This window comes from Staurois parvus, unplaced genomic scaffold, assembly GCF_062004578.1.
Source record: "Staurois parvus isolate SC_StPar_1 unplaced genomic scaffold, SC_StPar_1.0 ptg000320l, whole genome shotgun sequence".
In the NCBI taxonomy this organism is placed as follows: Eukaryota; Metazoa; Chordata; class Amphibia; order Anura; family Ranidae; genus Staurois; species Staurois parvus.
The window spans coordinates 3298029-3313179 of record NW_028318116.1 but is presented as its reverse complement, the minus strand read 5'-3'; the positions used below and the strand labels follow the sequence as shown (position 1 = coordinate 3313179).

Below are 15151 nucleotides of genomic sequence, written 5' to 3'. Positions count from 1 at the left end.
CCTCTTGAAAGGTGCTATCCACCTCATTATGATCTTCACAGATCATAACAATCTGGAATATTTAATATCCGCAAAGCCCCTAAAACCATGGCAGGCTAGATTCAACTTCCACATAACCTAGTGCCCAGGATTCAAAAATGGGAAGGCAGATACTCTATCTCATATGTTCCCTGACCCAGCTGAGCCTTCTCCCCTCAATACTATCTTGTCTGCCCAAATATTTTACTGATACAGCCCAGTCTAAAGTTGTCCATTTAACAGGCCACAGCACTATGCTCTGGACCCAAACATGACTCCTTAAGGAGGCAGGATGGTTTGCTATGGCACCAGGATAAGATCTTTGTACCCCAGGAGGTTATATCCCAGGTTCTCAGGACATTCTATGACCATAAACTTGCTGGACATGGGGTCTGTAAAACGATGGAACTGATCCAGCGATCCTTTTGGTGGCCCAACTTGAGTCAGGATTACAGAGCCTATGTAAAAGTTTTCACAGTGTGTCTGCGTAGCAAGGGGGATAAAACCAAGGCCTGGGGGTTATTGAGGTCCTTGCCTATCCCTAATCGTCCCTGGGAAATGATAGCTATGGACTTCATTGTGGACTTGCCGCCCTCTGAGGGGTTTACTACCATCCTGGTAGTGATAGATCGGCTATCCAAAATGGCCCACTTCTTGCCAATGGTGGGTACTCTGACTGCTAATGCCTTCATCAAGGAGGTTACATGGACTGCCCAATAACACTGTCTCAGACCGAGGGGTACAATTTACTTCCAGGTTTTGGAAAACTCTTTGCAAAGCCGAGTGGTGAATCCAAAGAACAAAGGTATACCGCTCAGGCAAATAATCCAGATCAATCCACAACAGGTGCAGGCTCTGGCTCGCCACCACACATGATGCAATAGCAAGAAGGGTCAGCCACACACCGCAGGATAGATAAATATAGTGTGTATTTATTGATCCATAGGACACACAAAACATCAGGACATGAATACAGGACCTGTTAACGCGTTTCACATGAACCCTGCTTATCTGCCTACCACCCCCAAAGTAACGGGCAAACGGAACAAACAAATCAAACTCTGGAGCAATACTTATGTTGTTTCTCAGCCTTTTCCCAAGATGACTGGGCATCCCTGCTTCCATTGGCAGAATTTTCCTATAACAATTCAATCCATTCAGCTATGAACCAATCTCCATTCTGGGCCAATTATGGATTCCATCCTTCCTGCCGGATACCATGCTTGAAGCTTCAGTACCCGCTGTAGAAGACAGACTTACCTTTGTACAAGACAATTATCGAGCTCTCCAAGAGTCTATACAACAGACTCAGGCAGACTATAAAAAGTACTTTGACAGGAAATGGAGGGGAAACCCTTCTCTGAAGGTTAGAGACAAAATTTGGCTGTCAACAGTCAACTTGAAACTTCCTTGACCGTCAAGAAAGTTGGTGCCAAATCAAACGTGAGGGAACTGTCCACAGCAGAGGTACTCGGAGACCTGGCATTGCTGCCAGTACCTTGAATGGCTGCAGAAATGGACACTGGCGAACATCTATGCGCATTAGCGCACGGATTTGAGCTGGAACATGCATGCACACTGACGCACAGTTATGCGCTCCACAAGCCCAGTTTGGCACCAGACGGCCTTTATAAGGAGGCTCATCACTTTTCCAAATTGCTGGTTGATCACTGGCCCCCCAGTACCTTTATCCTGTGTTTCCCTTGCTATTGTGATCTGCTGTTACTGACTCGGCTTGTTCCTGGACCCGTCTTCTCTGCCTGTATCTTGATCTGACCTTGGCTTGGCTAACGGATATTCTCACTTGCTCTCCTGTGTATGACCCTGGTTATCCATCTGACTACATCTGCTCTAATCCCCACCTGGCATCTGACCCAGGCTTAAAACCCACTACTCTACTGTCCTCTGCTACTCTGAAGGCCTGCTATCTCTCACGGGCACCACCTGCCAGCAGACACCATTCCAGTGAATCAGCTGTGCTCCTGGGTGTACCTCTGACAAGCATCCTCAGTCAGATCATCTCTACAAGCACTCCTGCAGGTGACCCATGCTACTTTTGGGCCTGACTCCTTCTGTCCCATCTCCAGGGGAGTCTGGAACTTAGCTACACTTAGCCTCTCTCCATTGGTTTCCAGCACCAGGTACGTGATAGGTACAATTTTGTTTCTAATTAATTTATCATTTACTTATTTAGAAAGTCAGATTGTGATTTTGTAAATTTACTGTATATCAGAAAAAAAATAATGCTTAACTGATATTTGTTCATTTAATGAATAATAAATCTGCAAATTTAGTGTTTTTGGTTTTACTTAAAACAGACCCTGCACTACAAGCCAAGGTCTACTCATTTGACAATGCCATCTGATGGGAAAGTTAGAAAAATATACTTGCCTAAATCCTGTTCAACAGAGAGCGTTACGGTTCTTCCAGTGATATCCTGGGAACAGAAAAAAATGCCAATTCTTGCAATATGACACGCGCTAAAAAATATATATAATAAATTCCTCACGCTCAACTTTTCCAATATATATAATGTGAAATAATAATCAGCTTTCTACTTTCTAATATATGCAATACAACATTTGCCACATTGAATAAACAATAAATTGCAAGTAGTCAGTTGTAAATCCAAAGCAATCAAAAACGTGGTCTCCCCAAATTACAATACAATATATTCTACAAGTGCCACAAATGTGTTGTAAAATTTTCCAAAATAAACTTGTGTGAATAAAATAGAATAAAAATGTGAAAGTTCATGAAAATTCAGCTTCCCGCAAATACTTCTAGATCCCAATAGTGCAGATAAGCGTGAATCTCCACCACCACGATGAAGAACATACTCTCACTTCTTTTGGTGGACCTTAACCACTTCCCGACAGCCCTATAGCAGAAATACTGTACAGGGCAGCACGGGTGCGCAAAATCACATATATATATGTGATTTTGCATCTTCGAGTAGGGGGCGTGCATGAGCCGTACACGCATCCCACCTGCGCTGCCATTCGCTGCCACGGCAGTCAATTACCAGGTCCCGGCCGTTGATTACGCGCCAACGTCCGGTGATTACTGAGAATCTCTGACGGGGAGGAGAACTGCTTCGTTTACTAACAGTTCTTCTCCCTGTTAGCTGCTTTGGATGGCTGTGCACGGCTCTGGAGGGCAAGTGGTTAAAGTTATAAAAGGTCAAAACTGGTATGTTTCCTTTTAAAAGCCAGGATCAGCTGCAATGGAGGATCCGTGCTCTTCATTCTTGATAGGGTTAGATCAAAAAGAATATACTATGTCCAGTCATAAAAAGATATAAAGAACCGACAATAACTCTCACTGTATATTGCAAAATAAAATCTTTTTATTGTTAAAATCACACTTACATTCCAAACATAATGAGGCATGAATTATCCCAGAGTGGGGTGGCTCACCACTTCAAACAGATCCAGATGACAGCTCCAGAAACACAGTGTACACCGGGCCATTGTCAGAAACGAATCCTCTGCTCTGAAGACAGAATACCTCTCTGTGCTCCGCCCTACGTGTAACGTCAAAGTGACTTCATCATGGGGAACACAGTGCAGTGTCTTCTTGTGAGACTTGGGATTCTCATTGTTCCCAGGATCTTACTGGAAGAATTGTGATGTCACCCTCCCCAAGGCACCACAGGCATAAGCTGGAGATGAGTATATATTCAACCCCCCCCCCCCCCCCCCAGGTTTTTTATGTAATCTTATGTAAAATTTATATGAGAGAGCCTATTGTTGAGAAGGCCTTGCCTTTTAGGGAGAGAGAACACAACAGCTAAATTATCAATAAAATCTCAAGTAAAAAGCTATATATTCATGACTGCGGTTTGTTTTCATTTAGGATAAAATATTATCTGCATTCGAGGACACGCAACCGCACACCTGTCAATTTGTGCGACATAGCAGTTTCTCCTGAGCTTAGGTAATGAGCAAAAGCCAATTCACAAAAAGAACATTGGGGAACTGGAGAAAGTGCAGAGAAGGGCAACCAAATTGATAAGAGGCATGGAGGAGCTCAGCTATGATGAAAGATTAGAGGAACTGAATTTATTCTCTCTTGAGAAGAGGAGATTAAGGGGGGATATTATCAACATGTATAAAACATAAGGGGGATATGATCTCCATGTATAATACATAAGGGGGGATATGATCACCATGTATAATACATAAGGGGGATATGATCACCATGTATAATACATAAGGGGGGAAATATGATCTCCATGTATAATACATAAGGGGGATATGATCTCCATGTATAATACATAAGGGGGATATGATCTCCATGTATAATACATAAGGGGGGATATGATCACCATGTATAATACATAAGGGGGATATCATCACCATGTATAATACATAAGGGGGATATGATCTCCATGTATAATACATAAGGGGGATATGATCACCATGTATAATACATAAGGGGGGATATGATCACCATGTATAATACATAAGGGGGGATATGATCTCCATGTATAATACATAAGGGGGATATGATCTCCATGTATAATACATAGGGGGGGATATGATCACCATGTATAATACATAAGGGGGGATATGATCACCATGTATAATACATAAGGGGGGATATGATCACCATGTATAATACATAAGGGGGGAAATATGATCTCCATGTATAATACATAAGGGGGGATATGATCTCCATGTATAATACATAAGGGGGGATATGATCTCCATGTATAATACATAAGGGGGGATATGATCTCCATGTATAATACATAAGGGGGATATCATCACCATGTATAATACATAAGGGGGGATATGATCTCCATGTATAAATACATCCGTGGTTCATATAGTGAACTCTGTGTAGAGCTATTCACCCTGAGGTCATCACAGAGGACAAGGGGGCACTCTTTACATCTGGAGGAAAAGAAATTTAATCTCCAAACACGGAAAGGTTTGCTTTGGATTGCTTTAAAAAGGTCTGGATTCTTTTTGGATACCCAGAGTATAACTGGGAATCCAGGGAATATCCGATTGCCTCTCGGGGATCAGGAAGGAATTTTTTCACCTGCAGGAGCAAATTGGACCATGCTTTGCTGGGGGGTTTTTGCCTTCTTCTGGATCAACTGTGGGTATAGGATTATAAATTGTTTTTTTTTTATATGGTTGAACTAGATGGACTTTTGTCATCCAGACTATGTAATTCTGCTGACTTCCATCATCCAATGCTGGTTTTTTTTTTTTCTTGCATGTGATAAGGGTATTCTTGGCAAAGGGAAGCTTTACCTCATTTACTAAGCTCTGGCGCAACTGCACTTGCAGAGTGCAATTACACTTTGCAAAGTGCACAGTCTATTTGCCTTTAGCAAATCAACTGCTTTGTCTAAAGTGCTGGTCTACCAAACCTTTGCATAATATTGTCTACTTCCTGCAAGGTCTGTCATTGGGCAAGGAAAGCATACTTCACTTTGGGCATTCACCCTATGATGACGTCCTCATCCTGCACTCGTTAGGACACCGGTGGGACTTTTTAATCCTTTTCACCAGGATGCCTTTTAGGCATGTCTAGGATGGAAGCAGTGTGGAGTTTTTACAAAGCATCAAAGTGGCCTGGGTGGCAATTGCCTAGTCCGCTCCTGGTTTAAACCCCCTTAAATACATTCTTCTCACCTTTATCTTGTAAGGGACAATGGGTTGTTGAGGCTCAGTACTTTCTTGCCTACAATAGTTCCTGCCTTTCACTTCAACTAGGACATTCTTCTTCCATCCCTCTTTTAGGCTCCAATTCACTAAAAGGATATTTTGTTCCATTGTCAGGATGCAGTTCAGGCAGTACGAGTCTATGGCCAGGCTAGTGCTTCTTACAGGAAAATAGTTTCCCTTTTCTCTTCCACATAAGTGTGCACTGGCTTCTCGTTCTGCCATCTCTAGGAGGCTTAGGCAGACCGCCATCCACGCTTATGGTCCCAAGGACAGGGTTCCATATTTCCTGTTAAGATACACTCTACTAGATCGCTTACTGGGGTTTTCGGCATCAGGCAACTATTTCCTAGATTTTCAAGACTGCAATCTGGTCTTCCGTTCACACATTCTCCAAGTTCTACCAGGTGCACATTTCAGCCTCATTTAATGCCAGCTTCAGGCATAAGGTCCTGCAGGCAACCTTTGTTTGCTCTACTGCCCTTTCTCCGTTGGGCTGTTTTTTGATGTCCCATAATTTCAAGCCCTTCCGTGCTCCTCACTAAATGAGAAAAAAATAGGATTGTTGTACTCATTATAATTTTTTTCTAAGAGTCCGCTGAGGGACAAAGGTCCCACCCCTCTGTGTTTACAATCATGCTCTCAGTACCTCATTGCCACAAAACTGAGACATGCTGGTAGTTGGAGTTTATGCTGGGCTGCCCATATTTTTTTTTTCTAATGTCCATTCCTCCTGTGTGACAAAAAACTTGAAGGTTTAAGGGTTCCTGGTTTTCTCAATGGACACCAAGAAAAGTAATTTATGGTAAGAATGAAACTTTTATTTTATGGAAAAGAAAAACACTGCAAAAATGTAAAATACTTGATTGTTCTGTGCTTGTACTTGCATTTATTAAATTAACTATAAACTAGTGAGCCAGATGCACGAAGCTGTCTATAAAAATGTTAAATGTGGCATTTCGAGTACTATATTATTATCATTATACCAAAATGGTATTACAGGCAATAATGTAAAGCCGGTAACTCTGGTGAGACACCTGCCCAGATTTGTTGCACTCTTAAAACTGTTCCAGGCTGGTATACCCCAAGTTTGCCCCATTTTGGCTCTGCCTCCATTCTGTACACTACCACTATATGCCCAAGGAAATCCCCCCCCCCCCCCCTCAGCTGGGTCTCCCTCTGAGCCTACAGTGGCACCTGAAGCTTGCAAGCATTTATTCATATATGCTAAATCTTGTGCTTATATGCAGATCAAAGGCTTACCCTTTATTACATTACAAACATTGTCACATCTTCTCATTCATATTACAGTTAAAATTAATTAAAAAGTAGCCTGCAGCAAAGAAATTAGCAAGCAAATAGTGAATTAGGCAAAAATATGGAAGCGATCTAATGCAAAAAGTGACCAGAGGTAATTGCTTCCCATTTTTTTTTTTAATGCTTTAGGCCCAACGTGCAGGTCAGGCACAAAGAACATAAAATGTTAAAGTACATATCTGGGTTATTACCTAAATATGCCCCTAAGTTTCCTAGAGCATCATTTTTTTTTTGTTTAATTTACCTCAGTCATGTAGAGGGAAACAGCTTTTATTACTCATTGTGACATCACCACCAGGCTTGAAATATCCATGCAGGAGCAAGTTACTGGAATCTCAGTTCCTATTGATGTAGGCATGTCCTCCAGAGCTACATCTCCCAAGATCCCATCCCTAAACAGTGTGGGCAGGAACATGGGAGTCAAGGCAGCAGCAGTGTTTTCTGGGAAAGAAATCAGAGTATTCAATGTATTAGAGTGGAGAGTGAAAGAGAGGGGTGGGGAAAAATGGAGTTCTGTAATTCAAAGTACAGGGCTGACAACACTGGATCTTAGTACATCAGAAGCATTGTGTGTCTTTACAGCACTAGAAATAAAAGGTAAGATAATGATTGATAGTGCCCAAGAGGAAAAGACTGACAACCTGGGAAAACAGGTCAAACTAAAGCTGGCCATACATGGATTGAAAATTGGCTGGTTCAGCAGGAACCGGTCAAATTTTAATGCAGGTATGAGCACGTTGATTGCACATCAATGGATGTACAACCATCCTGTTTTTTCCTTGCTCGATCAGCACCGCAAGCTACAGCCGGCAGCGCTGATCACTGTATTCTGATAGTGGGGAAGTCTCCCCACTGACAGTAATCAGTAGCTCTGCAGGATTCCCCTATCGATCTCAAATGTGTGGATGGGAAATTTGTGTCAGATTTTTTTTTTCATTCAACCCACCGGTTGAACAAAAAAATAAAACAAAACTGACTAGTATGGGCTGCCTAACCCTGTCAGTCACCTGAAAAAAAGAATCTGCCTAGAATAGGAGAGCTATTATACTACTTTCCCTTGGTTCCAGTTCTGCAGCTTCCTTTAGGGCTCAGAGACTTCAGTTTTTCTACATGCGTTCTGCACAGGACATAATTAAATCAATTGTTCTCTATGTGCCCTGTTCACACCACACTAGTATCACATGCAGATTTGTTCTGTGCAGGAATCTGCAATGTGTATAAAACTCATTGAAATGCGCATGAAAACTGATGTCTCTGCTCCTGAAATCTGGGCGTCAGTTTAAATTAGTTTTTCTACACTTATGGTGTGAACAAGGCCTTAGACTCTTTAGCATTCTATATATTCAGGAATTGTCAGATGAGTGTGTCCTCTGTCACAAACTGTGGTTTGTTCTTCCAACTGCGTTGTCATTACCCTGTCCTGTAGTGATGTAGGGGTGGAGGACAGAACTGCAGTGTGCAGCAGTGGATATAGGTATCCAAAACTGTCAAAACCTGAAGACTGACAGTCTGCAGCACTGGAATGGAGGGAAAGAAGCAGATACAGGATAGTGTCTTTTTAAATTTTTTTTTTAGACTAATAGGATCGCTTGAACCCTTTCGCTGCCAGAGCCGTTTTTGCGGTTTTTTGCACGTTTAAAAAAAATAATTTTAGGCCTGAAGATTATACAAAACCCTCCAAACATTATATATTTTCTGAAAGCAGAGACCCTAGAGAATAAAATTGTGGCAGTTCCACTAGTAGTTGATTATTTTTGTTACATTTTTTGCACTTATGTTTTACTTTTTATAGTTAAGGAGTCTGCCTGTCAGTTTTATACTCAATCCCTGTGGCTGCAGTCACCGGACTGTGTATGCCTCCCGCTGTTAAAAGTGTTAACGTGTCTCCTGCTAAATGTCCCTTCTGTTTGAAATTAAAGAGGAGCTTCAGTCGGGTATGTAAAAATTAAAAATCAGCGGTACAAAACTGCTGAATTTTAATATACAGACTCTCACCTGCCCTGGGACCCAGCACTGTACTCACTCAAGCTGGTTTATACACCGGTCTTCGGTCCCTGGCACCTGCATCTTAACTGTTGGCAGCAGGTTGTGACTCCTTGCAGCTTCACAGCCGGTTGCTCACTGTGCACGTGCGAGCCGCATTGCGCTTTGTGAATGGTCCCTCAGTCTAGGAGATCCGAGCGGAAGTGGCAATGGGTACCTGTCAAAACTAAGAACCTGCTCCCCCCCCCCCCTCAAAAAAAAAATACCATCCAAGTGTGATAGAGGAGGGAGGGAGGAGAATAATCAGCAGGACTTCCCCTTTTGGGTGAAGTTCAGCTTTAAGTAGGACAGATACATTTCAAACACAGTTTACATGAATCATCAGTGATAGATTACATAGAATGACAAATAGATTAGATACTAGATAGATCAGTGATCTCCAAACTGCGGCCCATGGGCAAGATGTGGCCCCTCTTTTGCTTTTATTTGGCCCTTGGGGCACTATTTAATCCACTGATATCAACAATGGGGCACAATTCCCTTCACTGACACCAATACCTCCCAATGACACCAATGATGAGACACAATTTGTTCAAATGACACCAATGATTGGGCACAATTTCTCCCAATGACACTAACGATGGGACACAATTCCTCCCAATGACAACGATGGGACATAATTTCTCCCAATGACAATAACAATGGGGCCCAATGACGGAACACAATTCCTCCCAATGACACCAACAATGGGGCTCAGTGATACCAATGATGACACACAATTCCTACCAATGGCACCAATGATGGGGCACAATTTCTCCCAATGACACCAATTAAAGGACACAGTTCATCCCACTGACACCAAAGATGGGGCATTGTTTTCTTTACTGATGTTGGGACCTTTTTCACACTCAAAGGCCACAGTCTGGCTCCCCTAAAGTCTAAAGGACAGTAAACTGGCCCTTTGTGTAGAAGGTTTGAAGACCCGAAATAGAATTTCAAATGATAAGAGTAGACAACCCCCACCCAACTTTTTTCCTACATGCACATCTCTCCCTAGTCTCTTCACTCATAGCACCTAAACCACTTTTCTGATCACAGCCAATTATTTTGCCTTTAGCAACCTCAACTCTTGCTCACAGCTAATCCCTGCCTGCATCCACAGTACATGCTTGTCTCCCCCACTACCACCTTCTCACTGGTCTCTGTCCCCCACTAGCTGAAAATAGTTCCGTCTCCCCTACACTGTTCTCTGCCCCCACCTCACATTTTCTATGTGTCCACCTTACCCGCAACTTACAGTTCACTACCTATCCCAAACCCGCCCACTACCACCACCAACTTTGCTTGGACTAACTCACAGACCCCATGCCGACGACAAACTGCATTCACTCCCCGCTCACAGCACATCCCTCCCAACATCCTCCATTTGTAAGTACGATTTTCTTCTCTTTCTTAAATTATACACATAGGTAAAAACATAGTCATTCACAAACGTTCTTGTTCTGGAATGGATACACACTAGTTAAAATTTTTAAAACAGCATACAAAAATGGCACACACAGAATTTAGATGATGTAAAGATATACAGATGAGCAGACATACATAAACAGACATGGTCTAGAAAAACAGTTCAAGCATCTTTCAGACAACCACTTCACAACTGACAATTTTTTTTCTTTTATTTCATTTTTTTCTTTTATTTTTTAATGAAATAATAAAAATGAAGGCACCCTCCCCCGTATCTTCCCTGTTTGGAAGGCGGAGGGGTACTTATTGCCTGCTCCCCAGCTGTAAAATAATATCATATATATTTTATCTGTATTTATAAACTTGTGCAGATCACGTTTCTTCTCCGATAACGGAAAATAAAAAAAAAATTATACAAAACATTAAAAAAAAAAAAAAAAGAAAAGAGCTGCACCCTAACTTCCACGCATAAGAAACCAAAAAATCATTTTGAAAATGAAAACCAATCACCAGCTGTAAATAAAAGGGAAGGTAATATTCCCTGGAACCTTTATAGAGAATATAGAACATCATTGGCTGTCTGGTGGCAAAAGAATAGTCATAAAATGGCGTTAGGAGCAACCGTGATAAAAGTTGGATGGCGCTCAGTATAAACACAAATTGGATGTTTTGGAGTCCTTTCTCATAAAACCGTATGTGACACTTTAAAAAGATGAGTGGGTGTGGTTTTGAAAACCAAATAAAAAAAATTAAAATAAAATATAATATTTATATATATTTATAGTGAAACCCCAAGGGGCTGGGGACTGGAGGACACAGGAGGGTTCCTGGATTGGCAGTCGGAGATTCTGACACGATGATGGGTCCCTTGGACCGTCCTTGTGTCTGAAATGTTCTTATATATTTTTTTTTTTTTTCATACAGATATCTCATATGTGGTTCCGCCCACACCTGACACAGTTTTTACACCTCCTGGGCGTGAAGGGCTGACTGGTGGGGAGACAGAAGCTTGGCCGTTGCTGCGGGAGTGAACCGACTTTGCAGGAGACTCATCCCTATAGAGACATAAAAAAAACAAACAAAAAACATGAGGGAAACTAACAACAAGCTGACATTTTTAGTAAATTAAACAAAAAAAAAGTCTTCTGGCCAATCAGTGGTCTCTCTTTTTTTCCTGTGGCGGAGGTGGGCAGACCTTTCTCATATAATGCTGTGTGAATGCCATCCAGTGAAGTAATACTCTGAGCCCAAGCTGCATGACAATGCTCCCCGGGGCCATGACAGCCTAGACTTAAAAGTAATGGGTTGAAATAATCTGGCCGTCATTCGACCTGAACTAAAGGACATCCAGAGAAAAAAAATGAAATACTGAGAGAGAAAGCTCTGGATTGAAAGCGAGTATTGATGTACCTGTTAATTCTATATCTTGGAGTACAGTACACAACACAGGCAACCTATTCATACACAATGGGTAAAAGCTTTGTACCTTCAGGTCATTGGATCCTGGCAAGGATACGCAGGCCCCCCCCCCCCCACCATAATCCTACCCCAGCTCCAGGAGTCCTCCGTATTGTAGCAAGCACTGCAGAGTAACAAGGTGAGTTTAGGGAGGTTGATGTGTGTTCTCTACAGTGCTACAAGATATGCTGGGGTGCGGACATTTAAAAAAAGAAAAATGTGCCCAAGGGACTAATTTGGAGTCCCAATCTACTTGTCTCTCATGACAATCTACTTAATAAAAAAAAAAATTCAACCAAAACCGTATTTAAATCGGAGGTGCTTTTAGGAACGTCAGGGCTGTTAAAAAACAAAAAGGGCTTTATGGCAACTTAAACATTTAATATTGTAACATTGCGTGGTTTATATCATCCTCCCCTCCCTGCCTGTCTCCAGCACCGCACCCGGGGACTAGCAGGGAGGAGAGAGACCTTGCAGTGTAATGAGCACCAATTGGCTGCTCCTCAGGAAAGGGGAGTGTCGTGCTTATCCTTTATCCTTTTCGCTGCCAGAGCCGTTTTTTGCGTTTTTTTGCACGCGTTTAAAAAAAATAATTTTAAGACTGAAGATTATACAAAACCTTTCAAAAATTATATATTTTCTGAAAGCAGACACCCCAGAGAATACAATAGTGGTAGTTCCACTGGTAGTTGATTATTTTTGTTAAATTTTTTGATGTCTCTCTTTTTTATTTTTATTTTTTGTTTTAAGGTTGGTCTTTGTATTGTCTTATATTGAGGTGATGGCTATTAGCAGTCTTTACTCAAGTGTCTACATTGCAATTTTGCTAATAAAAGCATATTTTGATAATTAATCTGAGTATTGCATTGTCCTTTATGTAACCGCTTTTTCTTGTGAATTCTCTGTTCACATTTTTCTGCAGGCTTTTTTGGTTCTTGGGCAAAACATTGTGTATTTTAAGCGATACCTATCACTTTTAAGCCTCCATTTATATAGTTATTTAGTGTAGTTCCACTGGTAGTTGCTTACTTTTGTTAATTTTTTTGCATATTTTTAACTTTTTATAGTCAATTTTACTTTTGACCACAATATGGTGGATTATAGAAGTCAACACTTATGTTGCTATAGTACCATTCATGAGATAGCACTGAATATGTTTAGCACTGCAATTTGTATGCAGGGTTAACTATCAATCTCTGCCCTGTGTTCTCTGCTCTAATTAAACTGTCTTCCTTCTTGTGGTGTTCTGTATAAAAGGGATGAGTAGCAGAATGTGCCCTGTGCTCCTGAGGACGAAACTTGTAGGGAAGAGACGGAGCACGCGCCACTATGCACACATGTGCATGTAATCCCGCTGCTGCCATCTTGGATTCTGGAACATGAGTTGTTTGTGTAATATGAAGTACCTGATTGTTATCTTTTCATTGTAAGTGCATTTACCGCATTGAATTAGTGTTTTAATCAGGATTACACTACGGCAAATCTTTTTCTGTTTCACAATACTATGCACAGCGATCTATTAGAACACAGCAGTACCATCATTTGACAAGTGGGTTTGAGGAAATCTTGAATTGACACACAAGTGCTGGTTGACCACTCTTAATTGGGAGTCATATGATTCCTGGTATGTCTTCCTCTGTTGTACACTGAGCTGCTGTGTGGTTTATCATTTAAGAAGTTTGGTATCCACATTTGTCACTTCTCTCATAATCAAAGAACCACTGAATTCAGTTTTTGTCTTCGCATTTGGATTCATTTGTTTAATTTTTTTAAATTTGTGGTGACACATAAGAGTTTGATATATTTGCATTTCAAATATATTTGAAAATTGATCAGTTGAGAACCTAAAATGCTGGACGCTGGTAGGATGTATGGCAGTGATTAGGAAGCTGGTATAGGGTATGGCGGTGATCAGGACACTGGCATGGGGTATAGCAGTGATTAGGACGCTGGTATAGGGTATGGCGGTGATCAGGATGCTGGTATGGGGCATGGCGGTGATCAGGATGCTGGTATGGGGTATGGCAGTGATACAGACGCTGGTATGGGGTATGGCGGTCATCAGGATGCTGGTATGGCGGTGATCAGGACACTGGTATGGCGTATGGTGGTGATCAGGAGGCTGGTATGGTGGCGATTAGGACACTGATATGGTGGTGATCAGGGCGCTGGTATGGCATATGGGGTGATCAGGGTGATGGTATGGGGTACAGTGATGATCAGAGTGATGGTATGGGGTACAGTGATCAGGCTGGTGGTATGGTGTATGGCAGTGATCAGGGTGCTGGTATGGTGGTGATCAGGGTGCTGGTATGGTATGTGACAGTGATCAGGGTGCTTGTATGGCGTAAGGCAGTGATCAGAACGATGCTGGTATGAAGTATTGCGGTAGAAAATCTTTTTCTTGAATTCCATTGAGTGCTACAAGAAATCTTTCACTTTCAGGTTATACTGTTGCCTTCAGGATTGGACACTGGCAAACAAAAAAATGTAGTCCAGCCCAGGATAATGACTCCTACTACCATCACGCTTCAAATTTGAAGTAAAGCAGTACTGACAGCATGATCATAAACACAGAGGGTTAGGACTTGTGTCCCTCAATGAACTGTAAGAAAAGGATTTTATGGCAAGTGCAAAAATTCTTCTCCATTGGAGCCTCAAGAAGTCTTTCACCTTTGGGATGTCCAAAAACAGCCTAACTGCAAGGGTTGGGCAACACAACAAACAAATATTAAATTGTTACTAGACTCACTGTGGAACCTAAGAAGTTGATTCCTCTGTATGGTTTATGAATGCTGTTTGATCCTGACTTCTCTGTTCCTCCCCTTCTTCCAATGCCCCCCTCTTAACTCCTGATAAGACATATTGTGTGGAGTCACTCTCCACATGCTCTGTTTCGTGTGTATTGCTAGCGAGGTTTTTTTTTGGGGTGGGGGAGTGCATATGATCAGCACAGGGCTAATTAGCACTGTCCAGACAGAGGCCAGGGGCTCTGCATCTTCTTAAAATGAAAACTCCTCCTACAAGCTTTAGCATGTGCTTTGCTGGGTGCTTATAGAAGTCACAAGACTGCTCTAACTGCTGTTGAGATATATAGCAGTTTATATTTACTAAAATAATTGCACTTCCATGTTCTGTGTACTGTGGGAGACCAGATAGAGTGAATGCAGGGTCCCGGGTTTAGTAACACTTTAAAGTGGAATTCCAGCAATAATCTAACTCTA

General features: G+C 41.8%; 1 protein-coding gene across 2 annotated transcripts in view; it reads right to left on the bottom strand.

Annotated features, from left to right (window-relative positions):
* Positions 1-10655: 10655 nt before the first annotated feature.
* Positions 10656-15151, bottom strand: part of LOC149457490 (palmitoyltransferase ZDHHC5-like) — a 93788-nt gene continuing 89292 nt past the window's right edge. For both annotated transcript variants that reach the window (XM_089683724.1, XM_089683723.1), the window contains one exon: positions 10656-11524. In XM_089683724.1, coding sequence (XP_089539850.1) covers positions 11386-11524 — 139 coding nt within the window. In that variant the 3' untranslated portion in view covers positions 10656-11385. The remainder of the gene's footprint in view (positions 11525-15151) is intronic.